Source organism: Recurvomyces mirabilis (assembly GCF_035927965.1).
Source record: "Recurvomyces mirabilis strain CCFEE 5264 chromosome Unknown scaffold_6, whole genome shotgun sequence".
NCBI classification, from domain to species: domain Eukaryota; kingdom Fungi; phylum Ascomycota; class Dothideomycetes; order Mycosphaerellales; family Teratosphaeriaceae; genus Recurvomyces; species Recurvomyces mirabilis.
Window position 1 is genome coordinate 466,945 of NW_027041940.1, and position 16,027 is coordinate 482,971.

General features: G+C 53.6%; 5 protein-coding genes across 5 annotated transcripts; 4 read left to right on the plus strand and 1 right to left on the minus strand.

Moving 5' to 3' along the window:
- Positions 1 to 92: 92 nt before the first annotated feature.
- Positions 93 to 4,396, plus strand: IMH1 (Golgin imh1; the record flags this gene model as incomplete). The annotated part of the gene is made up of 3 exons (XM_064835673.1): positions 93 to 101; positions 157 to 4,292; positions 4,354 to 4,396. The coding sequence occupies 3 exons, from the start codon at positions 93 to 95 to the stop codon at positions 4,394 to 4,396; spliced, it is 4,188 nt and encodes a 1,395-aa protein (XP_064696723.1).
- Positions 4,397 to 5,694: 1,298 nt separating this feature from the next.
- SKY1 (serine/threonine protein kinase, CMGC) lies at positions 5,695 to 7,961 on the plus strand (the record flags this gene model as incomplete). The annotated part of the gene is made up of 4 exons (XM_064835674.1): positions 5,695 to 5,897; positions 6,121 to 7,146; positions 7,214 to 7,457; positions 7,521 to 7,961. 4 exons carry the CDS (start codon positions 5,695 to 5,697, stop codon positions 7,959 to 7,961), a joined length of 1,914 nt encoding a protein of 637 aa, XP_064696724.1.
- Positions 7,962 to 9,174: 1,213 nt separating this feature from the next.
- Positions 9,175 to 10,147, plus strand: ERG25 (C-4 sterol methyl oxidase; the record flags this gene model as incomplete). Its single annotated transcript, XM_064835675.1, has 2 exons — positions 9,175 to 9,411; positions 9,500 to 10,147. 2 exons carry the CDS (start codon positions 9,175 to 9,177, stop codon positions 10,145 to 10,147), a joined length of 885 nt encoding a protein of 294 aa, XP_064696725.1.
- Positions 10,148 to 10,808: 661 nt separating this feature from the next.
- Positions 10,809 to 12,892, plus strand: NCA2 (Nuclear control of ATPase protein 2; the record flags this gene model as incomplete). The annotated part of the gene is made up of 2 exons (XM_064835676.1): positions 10,809 to 12,172; positions 12,229 to 12,892. 2 exons carry the CDS (start codon positions 10,809 to 10,811, stop codon positions 12,890 to 12,892), a joined length of 2,028 nt encoding a protein of 675 aa, XP_064696726.1.
- A 575-nt stretch (positions 12,893 to 13,467) lies between these two features.
- LTS14_002972 (uncharacterized protein) lies at positions 13,468 to 14,755 on the minus strand (the record flags this gene model as incomplete). The annotated part of the gene is made up of 2 exons (XM_064835677.1): positions 13,468 to 13,714; positions 13,770 to 14,755. 2 exons carry the CDS (start codon positions 14,753 to 14,755, stop codon positions 13,468 to 13,470), a joined length of 1,233 nt encoding a protein of 410 aa, XP_064696727.1.
- Between the last annotated feature and the right edge of the window lie 1,272 nt (positions 14,756 to 16,027).

Below are 16,027 nucleotides of genomic sequence, written 5' to 3' on the forward strand. Positions count from 1 at the left end.
TACATTACATTGTTGTGATGTGTTGATGGCACCTAACGAGGTAACGACGATACGATGCTTGTAGAGCTTAGGCGGAGTAGAGAGGCGCAATCATGTTCAACGTAAGCAGACATGCCATGCTACTCTGCTCAATGACTAATGTTACATGTGTATCAGCGCCTCAAGAACTTCAATCTCGATGCCCTCCTGGACAGCAAGATAGCAGAGGAGCAAGCGAAGCAGGCTAAACAATCTCAGTCACCGAAACGATCTGGAAGCAATGCCGGAGCAAGGAGAAATAGTGGTCGGACAGACTCGCCTGCTCGAAGGGCCGGAAGTAGATTGAGGGCTGCGGATGCTGGCGATGCTGTCGTGACGGGAAAGAGCCCCGATCCGGAGGACTTCGTGATCGGCGACGATGCTTCCGACATCTCGAGGGTGGCTACGCCAATGCCGACGAAGGAAAGTGCGGATGGACCACAAGATGAAGAAGGCAAGAAGGATGTCTCTGCGTCCACCAACCAGAAAGGGAAGGAGAAGGCCGTAGAGGAAGACGAGCTGCCCGACGATGTGCGCAAGAAGTTGGCCAAGCTGGAGACTTTGACGGGACGATACCAGGATCTTCTTCGCAACTACCGAACGGCACACGCTCGTGTGGTTGCTATCGAGCCCTTTGAAGCTACGCTCAGAGAGCACACACCTCTGACATCAATACAAGAGCCGGGTGCGTTGGTCGAATTCTTGAATCAGCGAGCTTTGCAGAGCCAGATGGTGCTAGAGGAGCTCAAAAGCGTGACTGGGGAGCGGGAGGATTTGAAGACGAAGTTGCAGGAGGCGGAGAACAAAGCCAAGGAGGCCTTCGACGAGGCTGCCGGGTTACGAGAACAACGTCAGGGAAATGCGAAGGACTCGAGGGAAACAACTCATACAAGTGGTGGAGATCCTCTTGGCGTCAGCCACTCTAGTGCCGCTGAGAAGACACCTGCATCGGGCGAGGACGAGGATTTCTTCTCGTATGATGCCGAGCAAAAGCAGGGAATAGAGGATGAGATCAAAGCCTACGTGGCTGAGATCCAGGAGCACAAGGATTACATCAATGAACTCTCCACCGAGAACGCCACTTTACGCAAAGATCTTGACATGTGCCAGCTGAACCTCAATGCCATGGAGAACAAGGTCGGCGTGAAGGATCGTGACCTTGACGGCGTCAAGCAGGCGCTAGGTGAAGCCAAGGAGGAGATCGGCGCTGCAGGCAAGGCTCGCGTAGAAGCTGAAGAACAGGAGCACGAAGCTGCTGCTCTTCTCGCCCAGACTGAGGGACAGGTTCTCCACTTGCAGGAGCGATTGAAGGGGTACCAGCAATCGCTGCAGGATCGTGAACAGGAGTTGAAGGAGAAAGCTGCGTTAGCGGAAGAGAATCTGAAGAAGTATCAGGACGAGCACGCCGAGAACCTCAAGAAGGGCACGTATTCGCAACGCGACGAGAAGGGTATTCAGACCTTGCGAGGTCTGGTGAACACGCTTCGCGAGCAATCGCAGCAGGCAGAAAACAGTAAGCTGCAGGCTGAGGGCCAAGCACGCGATCTACGTTTTGAGCTCAACAAATTAGAGTCAGAGGCCAACACACGCGGCAACCTGCTTGAAAAGCTTCGGCACCAAGAAGGTGCAGCAACTGCTTTCAAGCGCAAATTGGCCGAGGCTGAACAAGAGCGTGACGAAGCGCAACGCCTGGCAGACAGCAAGAAAGGTCATGAAGCTTCGGCCGCGAGTTTGAGAGTCCAGCTCAAGACCGCTTTCAAGGAGCGTGACGATGCTTATCAGATGATTCTTGATTGTGGCAAGTGTAAACTGCCAGAGAAGGAGCATGAGAAGTTACCCGAGACGCCTACCCAGATTAGCACTCCGGAGCCGCGATCAAGAATGGGATCAGAGAGTACTGAGGTTACTGAGGCGTCGACACTACCTACCACGCCTGGCACACCGTCGGTGGACGGTGAGCCAGAGAGCACCGAGGCTAAGAAGAAGAACAAAAAGAAGAAGTCAAAGGCAAAGAAGAAGCCTCTTTCAGAAGCTGCGTCCGAGTCGACCACAACAGTTTCAGCACCAACAATCGACATCGATGAACTCATCGCCAACCCTGAAAAAGCCAGAGAGATGCTCAAGCAAGATGGTGCAGCGCAGAATGTGGCCAGTCAACTGATTCCGCGATATATCGAGAAGCTTAGATCCGATACCGAGACGCAGCATGACGGCCGAGAAGAAGTCATTCACCACCACGAACAAGTGATCGAAGAACGCAATCAGACAATCAGCGACTACAGCCGCCTTATCCGCGAGAAGGACCAGGAGATTGAGGCTCTTCGACATGCCATCGGGCGGAAGGAAGAAGCGATCGAGCGACTTGATCGGAAGTTGAAGGGCGAGGAGGAATTGAAGGAAGAGATCCAATCATTGAGGGATGACATGGTGGAGATCGGAGCTCAAGCGACTGATGCGAAGCACGAGCTCAAGATTGTGCGAGAGCAAAAGCAAAGTGTGCAGCATGAAGTTGAAGAACTCCAGATCGAGAGTGATCAGTTCCGAAAGGAAGCTAGGGATGCTCAGGCGCAAAGAAACGATTTGTCTAGCAGGTGCCAGGTGCTTGAGAAAGAGATTGTGGCGTTGAAGGGTGCCCAGAGTTCTACTTCTACTGCTACAGCGGAGGAGTTGCAGGCTGTGAAGGAGAAGTTGAGTGGTGCAGAGAAGGACAAGGAGGCTTTACAGCTAGCGAAGGAGACGTGTGAGAAGCAGATTGAGGAGTTAAAGACGCAGCATGGGATCGATTCTACAGAGCGTGCCGCCAAGCACAAGTCGCTCGGGGAGGAGTTTGCGCAGCTGGAGTCGAAAGCATCATCGCTGGAGAAGGACCTCGCGGCTGCGAATGATCTGGCACAGACGAGGTTCAAGGATTTGAGCGAGGTGAGAGAACACTCGAACAAGCTGCAGCCGGAATTAAAGAGGTTGCGTGAAGAGGCTGCCGAGCTACAGACAGTGAGAGCAGAGCTAGAGAAGTCAGGTGCTTCGTTGAAGAGGCTAGAAGGCAAGGAGAAGGACCTAAGATCCGAGATCGCGGAGTACAAGTCCCAGGGCGTCACAAAAGATGGCGAGATTGCCGAGCTACGAGGGCAAGCTAAGCAGAGCGATGAGCGTAGTAAAGCACTGGAAGAATCATACGAGAATGCTCGACAAGATCTCGAGCAGAGCCAAAGTAGGCGCGATGAAGCTACAGAGGGCAGAGATAAGATGCAAGCGGATCTCCAAAAGTCGGAAGGTGACCTTCAGCGCTCGAAGTCGACTCTAGCGGAAATGGAACACCAACTCAAGAAGCTCCGCGACGAGGCTAACAATCTTCGTGAAGACCTACAGCTGGCCCGGGCTCAGCATGCTAGTGCGCAGAACTCCATGTCGAACCAGCAGGATCAAAGTCGAGAACTCGCCGTCCAAATGCGCGAGGTCCGCGGTCGAAACGAGAGTCTTGAGGAAGAGCTGATGGAAGCTCAAAGACTTCTACAGGAGAGGAGCAGAGAGGGTGAGACGATGCGCCGGATGTTGGAGGAAGTGGAGACGAGAGCTGAGCAAAGGGTCAGAGAGATGAGGGAGCGCATGGACTTGGCTGTTGAGGAGCGGGACAGGGTGGAAGACGAGGCTAATACTGTTGGTCGTAGGAGGTCTAGAGAGCTGGAGGAGTTACGGACGAAGCTTCGGGATGCTGAGCGGGAGGCAGCCAGGGCTAGCGAGGCAAAGGGTGATGCCGAGAAGAAGGAGCGGGCATTTCAGGACCAACAGATTGACCTGGAGAAGAGGGCTGCGCGGGCTCAGGAAGAGCTGAGTGAAGTAAGAGAAGCAATGGCGCAACTGAGGAAGAGTCTCGATGAGAGTGAACGTCTTACTACCGCCCTGGAACGGGAGAAAGCGGAGGTGAAGAACGAGCTCGAAGAACGACAGACTCGACTCGAGAAGCTGCAGAAATCCAGCAAAGCCATGTCGGAGGAGCTGCGTACCTTGCAAGCAGGCAACAAGATAAGACAAGGTAGTTTCCAGTCCTCGCAGCGAAGCTCGATAGATACTAGCCGCGTCATGTCGCCCGGACCTCGCGCAGTGAGTGGGAGTGGCAATGGGACGCCTGTTGCTAGTACAAGGGGTGGAGATCAGAGTAAGGAGAGTATCGATTATGTGTATCTTAAGAACGTGCTGTTTCAGTTCTTGGAGCAGAAGGAGAAGAAGCATCAGATGCAGCTTGTGCCGGTTTTGGGGATGCTTTTGCATTTCGATCGGTAAGTTGGGTCTTGTGTGGTAGGACTGTTTGTGGATGTGATGCTGATTTGTGGCTTCTAGGCAAGATCAGCAGAAGTGGGAGGCTGCTATTGCTGCTCGATGAGTGACGATGGACGTAGCAGGCTTCGAAGACACCATTGCTTCGCACTGTGAACAGCAGCAGGGCATCACATGACTCGCCTACCATGATCAATCGCCTGGGTTGCTTAGGCGAGACGCAACTGCCTGACACGATGGCTCTCGCACCAGGCTGACACACCAGATGCACCACTTTCGAGCCGGCTTGCCACGGTCTACGACTGTGCTCTAGCTTCCGGTCGGTCATGCTTCGAGCATCGCTTGAGACGATAACGAGGCCGTGGCAGCATGTACGTATAGGGGAAGCACATGTATACTAGTAGCATGACTTCATGCCTGGGGATCTGTATGAAGCAAGCAAAGGCATGATTGTAATAAGGCTAGCCGAAGCATCATCGAAGCGAATATCCGCCACAATTTACCCGCCTTGTAAGATTTCTCTTCATGCGCCTAGTGCGCGTACCTGCTTTCTCGAGAAGGCGATCATGCAGGTTTGCATATTCGAGCATGATTCTCTACGGCGTTTTATCGCGCGAGGCTGCATGTCGTGTGCAAAGCATGACCTGCAAAGGCTTTGTTGTCGATGTCAAGCGAATGAACGAGCAGGTAACGCGGCACATGATAATCTGTTCTGGCGAATCTACGCCAAGGAGTGCACTGACGAGCTTGTGTTGACTGCCGAGTGATCGCCTCTGTTTTAGGATTTATATGTCTGCGGTTGAGATAGTGACAAGCATACAGATATAGCAACTGGCTTTGCCTATCCTTTCATCAATCAATAATACCTTTAGATTAGAAGTAAGTGGATGTAATGCTGAAGCCGGACTTTGTTGATCATGCTCTGATGTGTGCCGTCATAACGTCTCTCCACCAGCCGGACTTCCTGATTCGCTCTGGGGGCGTGCGTGCTCAGTGCTGCTGCGCCAGCCAGCCTTCCCAGACCCCAGTCCCGGTGGTGCTAGTTTGTTAGTTCTACTATCGTGGGACTTTGTTCAACGACGACATCTCTGTCTTCGATATACCTGCGTGACTTGTCTGGAGTGAAGAGAACAGAAAGGAGGGGAAAGTTGAAGTAGGGTATACAGGAAGGGAGCGTGACATATTCTACCTATGCGCTGGACTCCAAGCGCTGCCCGGCCATTGCCATCGCCAGTCGCGGAACCGCCAGATCCAGCAGCTACATCAGCAGCGACGGAGAGACGCAGAGACGCAGAGAGAGAGCTTCACTGTGAGGAGGAAGTCGGTCTCAAACTTCTCATTCGGAGACGCTGGACATATTCGCCGGCGCAAAGCCGATCGGTGTGAGAAAGTGGACAACACAAGATGAATGGCAGCGACAGCATCAAAAAGGCGGCGATCAACAAAGCCAAGCAAGTGGCCAGCACCGTGAGCTCGGGTGGTAATAATGGCAGCAATAATGGCAGCAATAATGGCAGCAATGGCGGGAAGAAGCGGCGGAAGCAAGATCTGAAGCCCATCATCACCACCGAGCAGCAACAGCAGCAGCAGCAGCAGCAGCAGAATAGGTGAGTGACCTTGACAGCAAGCTTCTTGATCTCTAAGACCTGCGAATCTTGCGGCCGCTTTGCAACTCCACACATACACCACCACACTCGCATGGTACTAACACAAATACTAACACTGCTGCCGTCGCTGCCACCATTGTCGCTGCACATCGCAATTACATCACATCGCATCGCGCATCGTGCTTTCATAGCACGTCATGCCACGCCCACTAACAGCTCGCAGTGGACAGAGTCAAGGCTCGCCTCTCAACCACCAAAAGGGTCAATACGGCCACGACATCCACCAATCACCCACGGATTCCGAATCGAGCGGCGACGAGGCTACGGAGAACACCGCGGACGAGGAGGACTCGGAGGACTACTGCAAGGGTGGTTATCACCCCGTCCAGGTGGGAGAGCAGTACAAGGATGGCAAATACACGATTGTGCGGAAGCTGGGGTGGGGTCACTTCTCCACCGTGTGGCTCTCGAAAGACAACATCACTGGCAAGCACGTTGCGATGAAGGTTGTGAGGTCCGCCGCACACTACACCGAGACTGCCCTGGATGAGATCAAGCTCCTCAACAAGGTCGTCGAGGCGAACAAGGATCATCCAGGCAGAGCTCACGTGGTTAGCTTGCTGGACTCGTTCAACCACAAGGGTCCGCACGGCATGCACGTATGCATGGTCTTCGAAGTGTTGGGTGAGAATCTCCTCGGCCTGATCAAGAGGTGGAACCACCGAGGCATACCCATGCCACTGGTCAAGCAGATCACAAAGCAAGTCCTCCTCGGCCTAGACTACCTCCACCGTGAATGCGGCATCATTCACACCGACTTGAAACCCGAAAACGTCCTGATTGAGATTGGCGACGTGGAACAAATCGTGAAGACATACGTCAAAGACGAGAACAAAGCCAAGGACGACCACAGGAACGGCCGCAGAAGAAGAAGGACCCTCATCACCGGCAGCCAACCCCTCCCTAGCCCCATGAACGCAAACTTCTCCCAAACCGACATCATGAGTAATTATCCCGGAAGCACGCAGAGTTTGAACAAGGTCATGAATGAGGGTAAAGGTAATTCGCAGCCTCCTGTCTCCGGTGCTTCGCCGATTGGAGATAAGAGTGCTGAGATGAGTGGTGCTGCAGGTCCTCCTTCCAATCCTCCGCCGCCAAAGTCGATGCTCGAGAGTCTAGGTATCATGAATAATGCCGAGGAGAATGGTGTGGAAGGTGTTGATCCGCAGAAGGAGAGGGAGAAGACTGCGTAAGCATTAATCATCCAATAAAGTATATTCGTGTTGTCAACTGTGGTAACTGATGTTCAGACGCAGAGACATACTCGCCAATAACGTTTCGGACATGGATCTAGGCACCTCACACCCTCCTCAGCCAAGGGAGATGGAGAGGGGCGATAGTATGGATTTGATCTCCGTCAAGATTGCGGATTTGGGGAACGCCTGCTGGGTTGGTCATCACTTCACGAATGATATTCAGACGAGGCAGTATCGATCTCCCGAGGTCATTTTGGGGGCGAAATGGGGCGCGAGTACGGATGTGTGGAGTATGGCGAGTATGGTAAGCCACTTACTTCTGAAACATACAATACAGCATATGGTGGACGCTAATATGAACGACCAGGTCTTCGAACTCATCACGGGCGACTACCTCTTCGACCCCCAATCCGGCACCAAATACGGTAAAGACGACGACCACATCGCGCAGATCATCGAGCTCCTCGGCACCTTCCCCAAATCCCTCTGCATCTCGGGCAAATGGTCGCAGGAGATTTTCAATCGCAAGGGCGAATTGCGTAATATCCATCGTCTGCGCCACTGGGCCCTGCCCGATGTTTTGCGGGAGAAGTACCACTTTTCGATCGAGGAGGCGAAGCGGATCGCGGATTTCTTGCTGCCGATGTTGGAGCTGTTGCCGGCGGAGAGGGCGAATGCGGGGGGGATGTCGAATCATGCGTTCATGGAGGGGGTTAAAGGGATGGATGGGGTGAAGCTTGGGGTGGAGATGGGGAGTAAAGGAGAGGGGATCGAGGGGTGGTCGACGGAGGTGAAGAAGCTGCGGTAGGGTCGTGGTTTGAGGCATGCTGATGCGGGGTTGCCCCGGGTGAGGCGGCGATGGTCGTGAGGAGCGGCAGGGAATGCATGCTCTGGTCCTTGTGCGCATCGAGGAGGTACGGGGGATCCTTTCGCTTCTTGCCTGAGGGTCCGCGATTTCAGGCAATTAAGAGGGAGGAGGAGTGGGGTGTGCGAGGAGGCCAAAGTTACAGTGTGGCTTCTGACGAATTGATGCCCCCAGATACATCATGTTCATAGGCATGACCATTCAGTCACTCCTTAGTATACGTGGAACAGAAGCGCTATACAATGATAGTTTTTGTGCATCTACCATGCTTTCTTCAGCTCCACAATAATAATAATAGGTCCATGTGACTCTTTGCCAACGCCGAATGACACACCCTGTTGCTTCGGCCTCATCGCGGCAGGGTCTTGCCTCGCTCTGATGACCCGGTAGAGAGCGTTTCAAGACGAGCGGTCCTCGTACGATGGTATTTCGGGACCGTACGCTTCACGAAGGAGTGCCTGCGCCTTTTCGACAATACCTCCTAGCCGTCTCGACCTCGAAATCCTTCGCAGTCCAGACTGGCTCCTGGATCTCAGCATTTGGAGCTGAGTGTACTTCGCTGACGTACGGCTGTCCTACATATCTGAGCAGCCAGTTGCGTGTATCAGGCCAACAACCCGACTCAGGCACGAAATCTCTCGCGCAAATAAAAAGTGGCGTGAAGAAAAGCTGCAGGGACAAAAGGCAAGGCAAGATCCGCCTTTCTGGAACTAATTTAGAGTTCAACAGGGTCTCATCTACATTCAGAAGTGGTTCGATTGCTGCTCGGCGGGAATTGACCGCCATCATAAGCAGTACAGATTGTTGTTGAAGAAGACCAGTTCACTCTTTTGATTAAGATTACTCGTCTTCTCTTTTGTTCGCCACATGACCCGCACACTTCTGACTTGATCACACCTGCATTCATTCCATCCGCTGCTTGAGTGTTGTGCAACACAGTATAGGAAAAGAGTGGGATTGGATCTCACAAGGGATTCTGGCAAGATGCCAATGACTACCTATACCATGGACGTGTTGTAAGTTCGCCACCTACACGACAGTATCCGAGCAAGCCCTTCAGACGTCCCATCGTTCCAACGCTCCATCACCTGGTCGTTCTAGTACTAATACCGCCGGTCACAGTAACAACGCCACCTACACCTCCCTCACCTCCGCCATGCTCCCACACACCACCAACACATACTGGCACGAATTCAGCGAGATCAGCCGCGCCACTCCCTCTCTAAACTACTTTGAGCGACTATGGGCGGCATGGTATGCCTTCATGGGCAACGATGTCCTGGCCACCGGAATCATGAGTTTCATGATGCATGAGCTGGTGTATTTCGGAAGGAGTTTGCCGTGGATGATCATTGATCAGATGCCGGCGATGAACAAGTACAAGATCCAAGGTGTAAGTTGATATTCCAGCGGGGACGAGAAGAGGTGTAGCCGTGTTAGTGGCAGTTGGTCGATGAACAGCAGGCTGATATCATGCATAGCAAAAGGTGCCCTCGAAGAAGGAACAATGGGACTGCGCCAAGCTTGTCCTCCTCTCCCACTTCACCGTCGAACTACCGCAGATCTGGTTCTTCCACCCAATGGCGCAGTACTTCGGCCTCACCACCACCGTACCCTTCCCTTCGATCTTGACCATGGCATACCAGATCGCTATCTTCTTCGTGTTGGAGGATACATGGCACTATTGGTCCCACCGCGCTCTGCACTGGGGACCGCTGTACAAGAACATCCACAAGATCCACCACCAGTACTCCGCACCCTTCGGCCTAGCAGCGGAATACGCAAGCCCGATCGAAGTCATGATCCTTGGTCTGGGAACAGTCTCGGGACCGATATTGTGGTGTGCGATCACCAAGGACCTGCACATCTTGACCATGTACATCTGGATCGTGCTCCGGCTGTTCCAAGCCATCGACGCGCATTCCGGCTACGAGTTCCCATGGTCGTTACACCATTTCCTGCCTTTCTGGGCCGGTGCCGATCACCACGATACCCATCACGAGAAGTTCATTGGCAACTATTCCAGCTCCTTCAGGTGGTGGGATTATGTCTTGGACACCGAGAGTGGAGCTGAGGCGCAGAAGAGGCGACGGGAGAGGAAGTTGGCGAAGGCGCAGAAGGCGCAGTAGGTGTATTGAATCGAGCGTGGTGGTCTGGATTTTTAGGAGCGCGCGCTTTGCTGATGAGTCCTGCGAATTTGCTTCAGCTGGGCTCCTGGCGTTGTTTAACAAGAGGCGACTGCGATTTGGGCTACGGTCATGCATTCGCTATGGTGTTCAAGGGCGTTTCTTGCATAGCAGGGGACTGACTGCTGGGTTTGGACGGATATGTCCTGGAAAATGGTCTCTACCTAACTTGTAAATATTTTTATGGCGGTAGAGATTTATGAGTGAGATGGCCTTACGGCGCCTGTAGAATGAAGAGACTTTGGTTACGTGTCTATGCTACAGGTTTCAGGCAGAACATATACCTTCTGATGGGTACTTCGTCGGTCATGCGACCTGCTGACACAGGCCCTAGTCATTGTAACATGTACACGATTCATCCAATCCGACTCGAGCTCGAGCTTCTGGGCTGCAGCAGGCACGCAGAGCTGCCGGCCCACGTCATTGTTGGTTGTGTGTTGGCCGTTGGAACATGAAATTGTATCTTGGTTCCTGTCCTTGGTCGAGCATAGTCTTCATAAAACCAAAAAGACCCTCACATACGCATAGGCTGGGCCTACTCTTGACAGATATTGACAAGATGGTCTGAAGCCATACCGTCATCAGCAGAAGCTGACCAGCAACCATGAGCTTCGTGCTCGACCAAGTGCGTCGGATCGATGCCCAGCTAGATCGTGTACAACTTGCGACTTTGCCCCCTTCATCACCGGGTGCTTCGCGAACGAGTGCCTCCAACTTCGATAGTAGCAAGGCGAAACCATCTACGCGGTTGCTAGCCCTTCAGGCCTCGATCCGTGGTCTTACTCCTTACGGCTCAGATACGAGAGCCCTCCTCAGACCGGCTCAGATCGCCCTATACATTTCCACACTCTCGCCGCGACCGGAAGCACCGCTTGCGATAGCAGAAGAGGACAGGGACGAGAAGGAGCCGTATGAGACGGAGTTGGAATGGTTGCTAGTGTCCAAGGCTACGGCACAGACATATGGCTTTGCGCTACAGAGTATCCTCGACAATACGGTTGCTATCGCCGATGATCTTTGGTACTGGGACGAGATCCTCTCATCACGACGCTACAGCGCTCTCTACGGCATCCAGATCTCGCCTTTCCAGTTCTGGCATTGGAGCCTTACTGTTTGGGAGGACGTGAAAGCCCGAGGGGGAGACTTCAGCATCACGGGTGCGCGGAAGGATGCAGCTGATAGTCTGGGCAAGAGATGGTCGGAATTCTATGGGCTTGTGAGGCAAGTTGTAAGTGAGAGGAGTGTGCAGGAGATCAACAAGCAAGTTCTGAGTCCGGTCACGAGACTACGAGGCGAGATCAGGAGGAAGCAGGCTGCGCTGAAGAAAGTCAGATCACGGAATGCGAATGCTCTTGGGGTGTTGTTGGGTGAGGGTCTTGCGAATGAAAGCGCACACGGCGACGCGCTCGGAACGGACGATCTCGAGCAGGCACAGCAGAGGTGGATGGCTTCGGTCGCGAGGAACGTGGCGTTGATGGAGGCTGTCCTTGCCAAGTGCAACGATGCTGAGACGCCGATCGAAAAGTTCGATGCGGCTGTCGCGGAGCTCACGGATGACGATCCACTGTACGGTGCTGATATGTCTGCTGATGAGGAAGGCGGCGGGATGACGGGAGTCAGGCCGCAGGATGTTGCTGAGCGATTGACGAGGGTGATTTCCATGGCGTTGCCGCAGTATGATGCTGAGCTCAAGAAAGTGGTGCGGGAGCATGGGAAGCCGTCGCGGGTAGTGAGGTGGTGGCTTCCTTTGACTATCGGCTTGCTTTCGTCCAGTACTGTCCTAAGGATCCTGGTCAATCGGAAGGCAGAGATTGTGCAGTGGGTGCAGGAATTCGGAGTGACTGTGCTGGACTTTTGGCGGAATTGGGTTGTCGAGCCCACGAGGAAAGTGGTCAGCACGATCAGGCACGATGAGGGGAGCGAGGTCAGTATCATGTCGAAGCGGTCGCTGGAGGGTGATAGAGACAGGTGAGTGCCATTTCCAGATCGTGGATGCTCTTAAGAAATACTGATCTCCGTTTTAGCCTCGAGCGTATGGTCGTCGACTTTGCCATTGACAACCCTGCTCACGCCACTGGATCAAAAGCGAAACTCACGGAGACTGAGATAGCGGGCATCAGGACGAAGGTCCGCGAAGGCGACCTCACCCCCGTCCTCAAAGCTTACGAACAAGACCTCGCCTCTCCACTCATGGGCACAGTCCGCGGCAATCTCATCCGCGCCCTCCTGATACAAATCCAGAAGACGAAAGTCGACGTGGAAGTGGCCATCGGCGGCATCGACTCCCTGCTCAAATCCCAAGAACTGGTCTTCGGCTTTGTCGGTCTGACGCCGGGGATCTTGGTCACGTATTTCGCGACCCACTACCTCCGGACCTCACTCTCGCAGAAACGCGGTTCGAAAGCCGCGAGGAAGCAGGGTATCATGATGAGGCAGCTTCGAAATATCGACCGTGTCTTGAGCAGAGGGGTGCCGACGGAGTATGGTGAGCTGCCGTATAAAGACCAGGGTTTGCTTCTGTGTGAGATGCATGTTCTGAGGAATGCGGCGCATAGGATCATGCCGGCAGAGGTGTTCAAGGAGTTTGGTGAGGATGTGGAGGAGTTGGGGGATGTTAGGGTGGGTGTGGAGAGGCAGAAGGCGGCGGCGCAGAGGTTGAGGTGGGCTTATGCGCGACATTTGTCGTAAGCGCTCGAGTGGTTGAGGACATGTATGATTGTAAGCCTCTACTCTGTCTGCTGCGTCGGCAAGAGTACTAAGACAAGGATCAAGTGCCTTGCCGAGATGTCATCGAGGGTGGGAAAGTGGAAGGTGACACCAATTACATACAGGCTGTGCTTCAGTATAGTCTGCGTGGGCAAGCGGCATGTCCCTGTCCAGCGACATGATGAAGCCAAGAAGGGGGAATAACCAGAGAGGGGAGGTCGGATTGTAGGGAGGTATTACACAATTCGCTGCCCGCGCAAGTCGAAGGAAGCTGAAGATCTAGTGTCATTGTACCGAGTGACATCCAAGAGGTAAGAAAAGTGTATGCTATGCATTCAGCGGCCGGGAAGGAATATCTTGCTCAGCCATGGAGCAGATAGGGTTTAGAGCGAATGATCGTCCTTGAGAGTCGAAGGCCATCTGAAATCGTGCCATTGGTACAGAACGTCTTCGTACATTTCCTTCGGCTGCTGCTGTACGCTGCTCGCTATAGTACAATGCTTTCCCACCATACACCTGCGCTGTTCTGAAGACGAAGAGCTTGCGTCAACTCATGCTTACTGCTGCTCAGCAGTCTTCTTTCCCTTCTCGTACACATTCTGGAGCTGCTGGCTCCGCTTCTCGAGAACCTGGCCAATCTCCGAAAGCGTGTCCTTGGCGAGCTGCTCGGCCTCCTCGCCATGCTGTTGAGCGGCTTGCTGCAGCTTCTGGAGTTGAGGCAGGATCTTGCCGCCGCCTGGGACCATGCCGACGAGCTGGGAGAGGCTGCCGCTGCTGAATGATGATTGGGCCTTTTCCTTGGCGCTGCGATTCTGTTAGTAAGACAACTTGTGAGGTGATGCTGCTCGAGAACACTTACTTCATGATGTACTTCTCCAAGTTCATCGTGCTACCTGAGGTGACAGCAGCAGAGACGGCACTTGCTAACTCGCTGAAATTACCAGAGCTCAAGGCATCCTTGTTGTCCTCCACCAACTTCTTGACCTGAGGTGCCTTCTCAAGCTGTGGCTGCAGAGTCTCGTACCCCTTGTCGAAAGCCTGCTTGCCCATCTTGCGGATCTGCTGCTCCTTGTCTTGTACGAGCTTGTATATCCGCTCAGCGCTGCTGAAGTTGATGCCCTCCTTGACAATGTCGCTGACCTCCTTCCACGTCTCGTCAACCTGCTTCTTGGCCTCTGGCCCGAGCTGGTCACCGAGCTGCTTCAGGTTGTCGAACGAGCCGCCGAGCTTCTCCTTGAGCTGTGGGTGGTTGTTCATGATATCTTGGGCGGCGTCACCAGCCAGGGCCATCAGACGCTGAAGGTGCTTGGAAAGAACATCCCATGTTGATGTCATGGTCTGGAGGTTCATGCCCTGCTTGCTGACGTCGCGCAGCTCTCCATATGCCTCACGGACGATCTCATCGACTTCATCGCCATGACGTTTGCGGATAATCTCAATGTCCTGGAAGACCTTGTCTGTATACTCTCGACCGCCTGGTAACCAGCGAGCATACTTGTTGGCTGTCTCGTGCAGGAACTCGATAGCCTCATTAGCATCCGGAGTGTTCTCCTGGAAGGTGGACTTGAGCTGATTGCCGGCACTGTCGACATAGCTTTTGACCTGGCCTGCTGTGCGAGCTGCCGTCGCTGCGCCCGACATCTGGTACAGGATGTAGAAGCCGACCATGCCGCCAGCGAGACCTGTCAGGGCACCGACGACCGCCGGCGATTGAGCTGTGCTCTGGGCTGCCGAGCTCGCCTGGCCGGTGGCACTGTCGGATGCGAATCGTGCATTGCGTCGAAGCGGTGCAGCATTGATGCGTACAGCTCTCGAGGAGCGGACGATGGCGCGTGTGGAGTACATGTTTGCGGTGCTGGCGAGGGAAAAGGAAGATATTGGGTCGAAGAAGGAAATCAGACTGCTAGAAGGTCCAGAACGGATATCACATGCAATTCTTCACTGGTCACTCTGCCGTCAAGCTTACGATGCGGCAGGACTTCCCCGTTTGTGCTCCAAGTTGTTGACGAATGACGTTGCTATGACATCTTGTGGAAATCCTAATTTAGGTCCGCCTCGACCACGAGCACAAGCAGCGAACCGTGACCGTTGGCTAATGCTGTAGTATCCTTCATAAGAGGATGTGGTCATGGAAGGACAGCAATAATGTAGCATTTGAAACGCACGCCGGGCCGACTTTTCGCCTTCTACGGCCATTGCACTCGGCCCGAGAGTCAGAAAGCAATCTAACGACGACATTATTCGATCTCTGTTTCTATGCTGCCTAGAGCACAGTGTCCAAGATGAGCAGCAAGCGAACGTTCACTGACTCTCTTTATGCTACAGTAACTTTGTACAACAGGGGTGAAGAAGCTCGAATACAGACTCTCGTCTCTAGTAGAGAAGGCAGCACAAACCAAGACAGTACGATCTCTGGAGTACCACAATTGATCAGATCAACGCGACATGCTTCCAACTAACGATGATCCGAAATTCCTCAACATGGGACAGCTCAGCACTGCAATACTGCGCTCATGGCTGAGACTCAGCAGCAACATTATGCGAAATCCTGACGCACCAATCGAACGCAGAAGTCAGCATGCATATCAGCTCTTGAGACTCTACCTGGCCGCTCGATTTTGCTCATTGGGATCTACAGGAGATTCAAGATGGCGAGTTTGCAGAACGAGTCTTGTATGATGCTGGCCATGACTTCTTGATGCCGCAATGTGCTCACAAGGAAATGTACGAGCTGATAGACCAACATCGACAGACTTTGGCGGCTCAAGGCCACCACTACGCGGGTTTACCTGCAATGCTCCACGAAGCATCGGTCAATGGGAGTACTCGTGCCTCCCAACAAAATGCATACTTTCAGCCGACATCAGCGGGATACCAAGACTCACCAGAGCCAGGCCCCTCGCATACGGCGCCACAATTTTCCAACATACTAGCCGCGGCTCGACAGCAATCGTATACGCAACCAGGGCAATCACGCCCGAAAGCGTTCGGGGACTATGGTGAGCCTTACGACACTGCATCTTCTCGGAGTCGTCAATAACAGCCTCCTCAGGATCGCCGATCACGTAGTCCAGAAGAGGGATCTGTCGACTACCGCAATCGTAGAACGCAAATTCA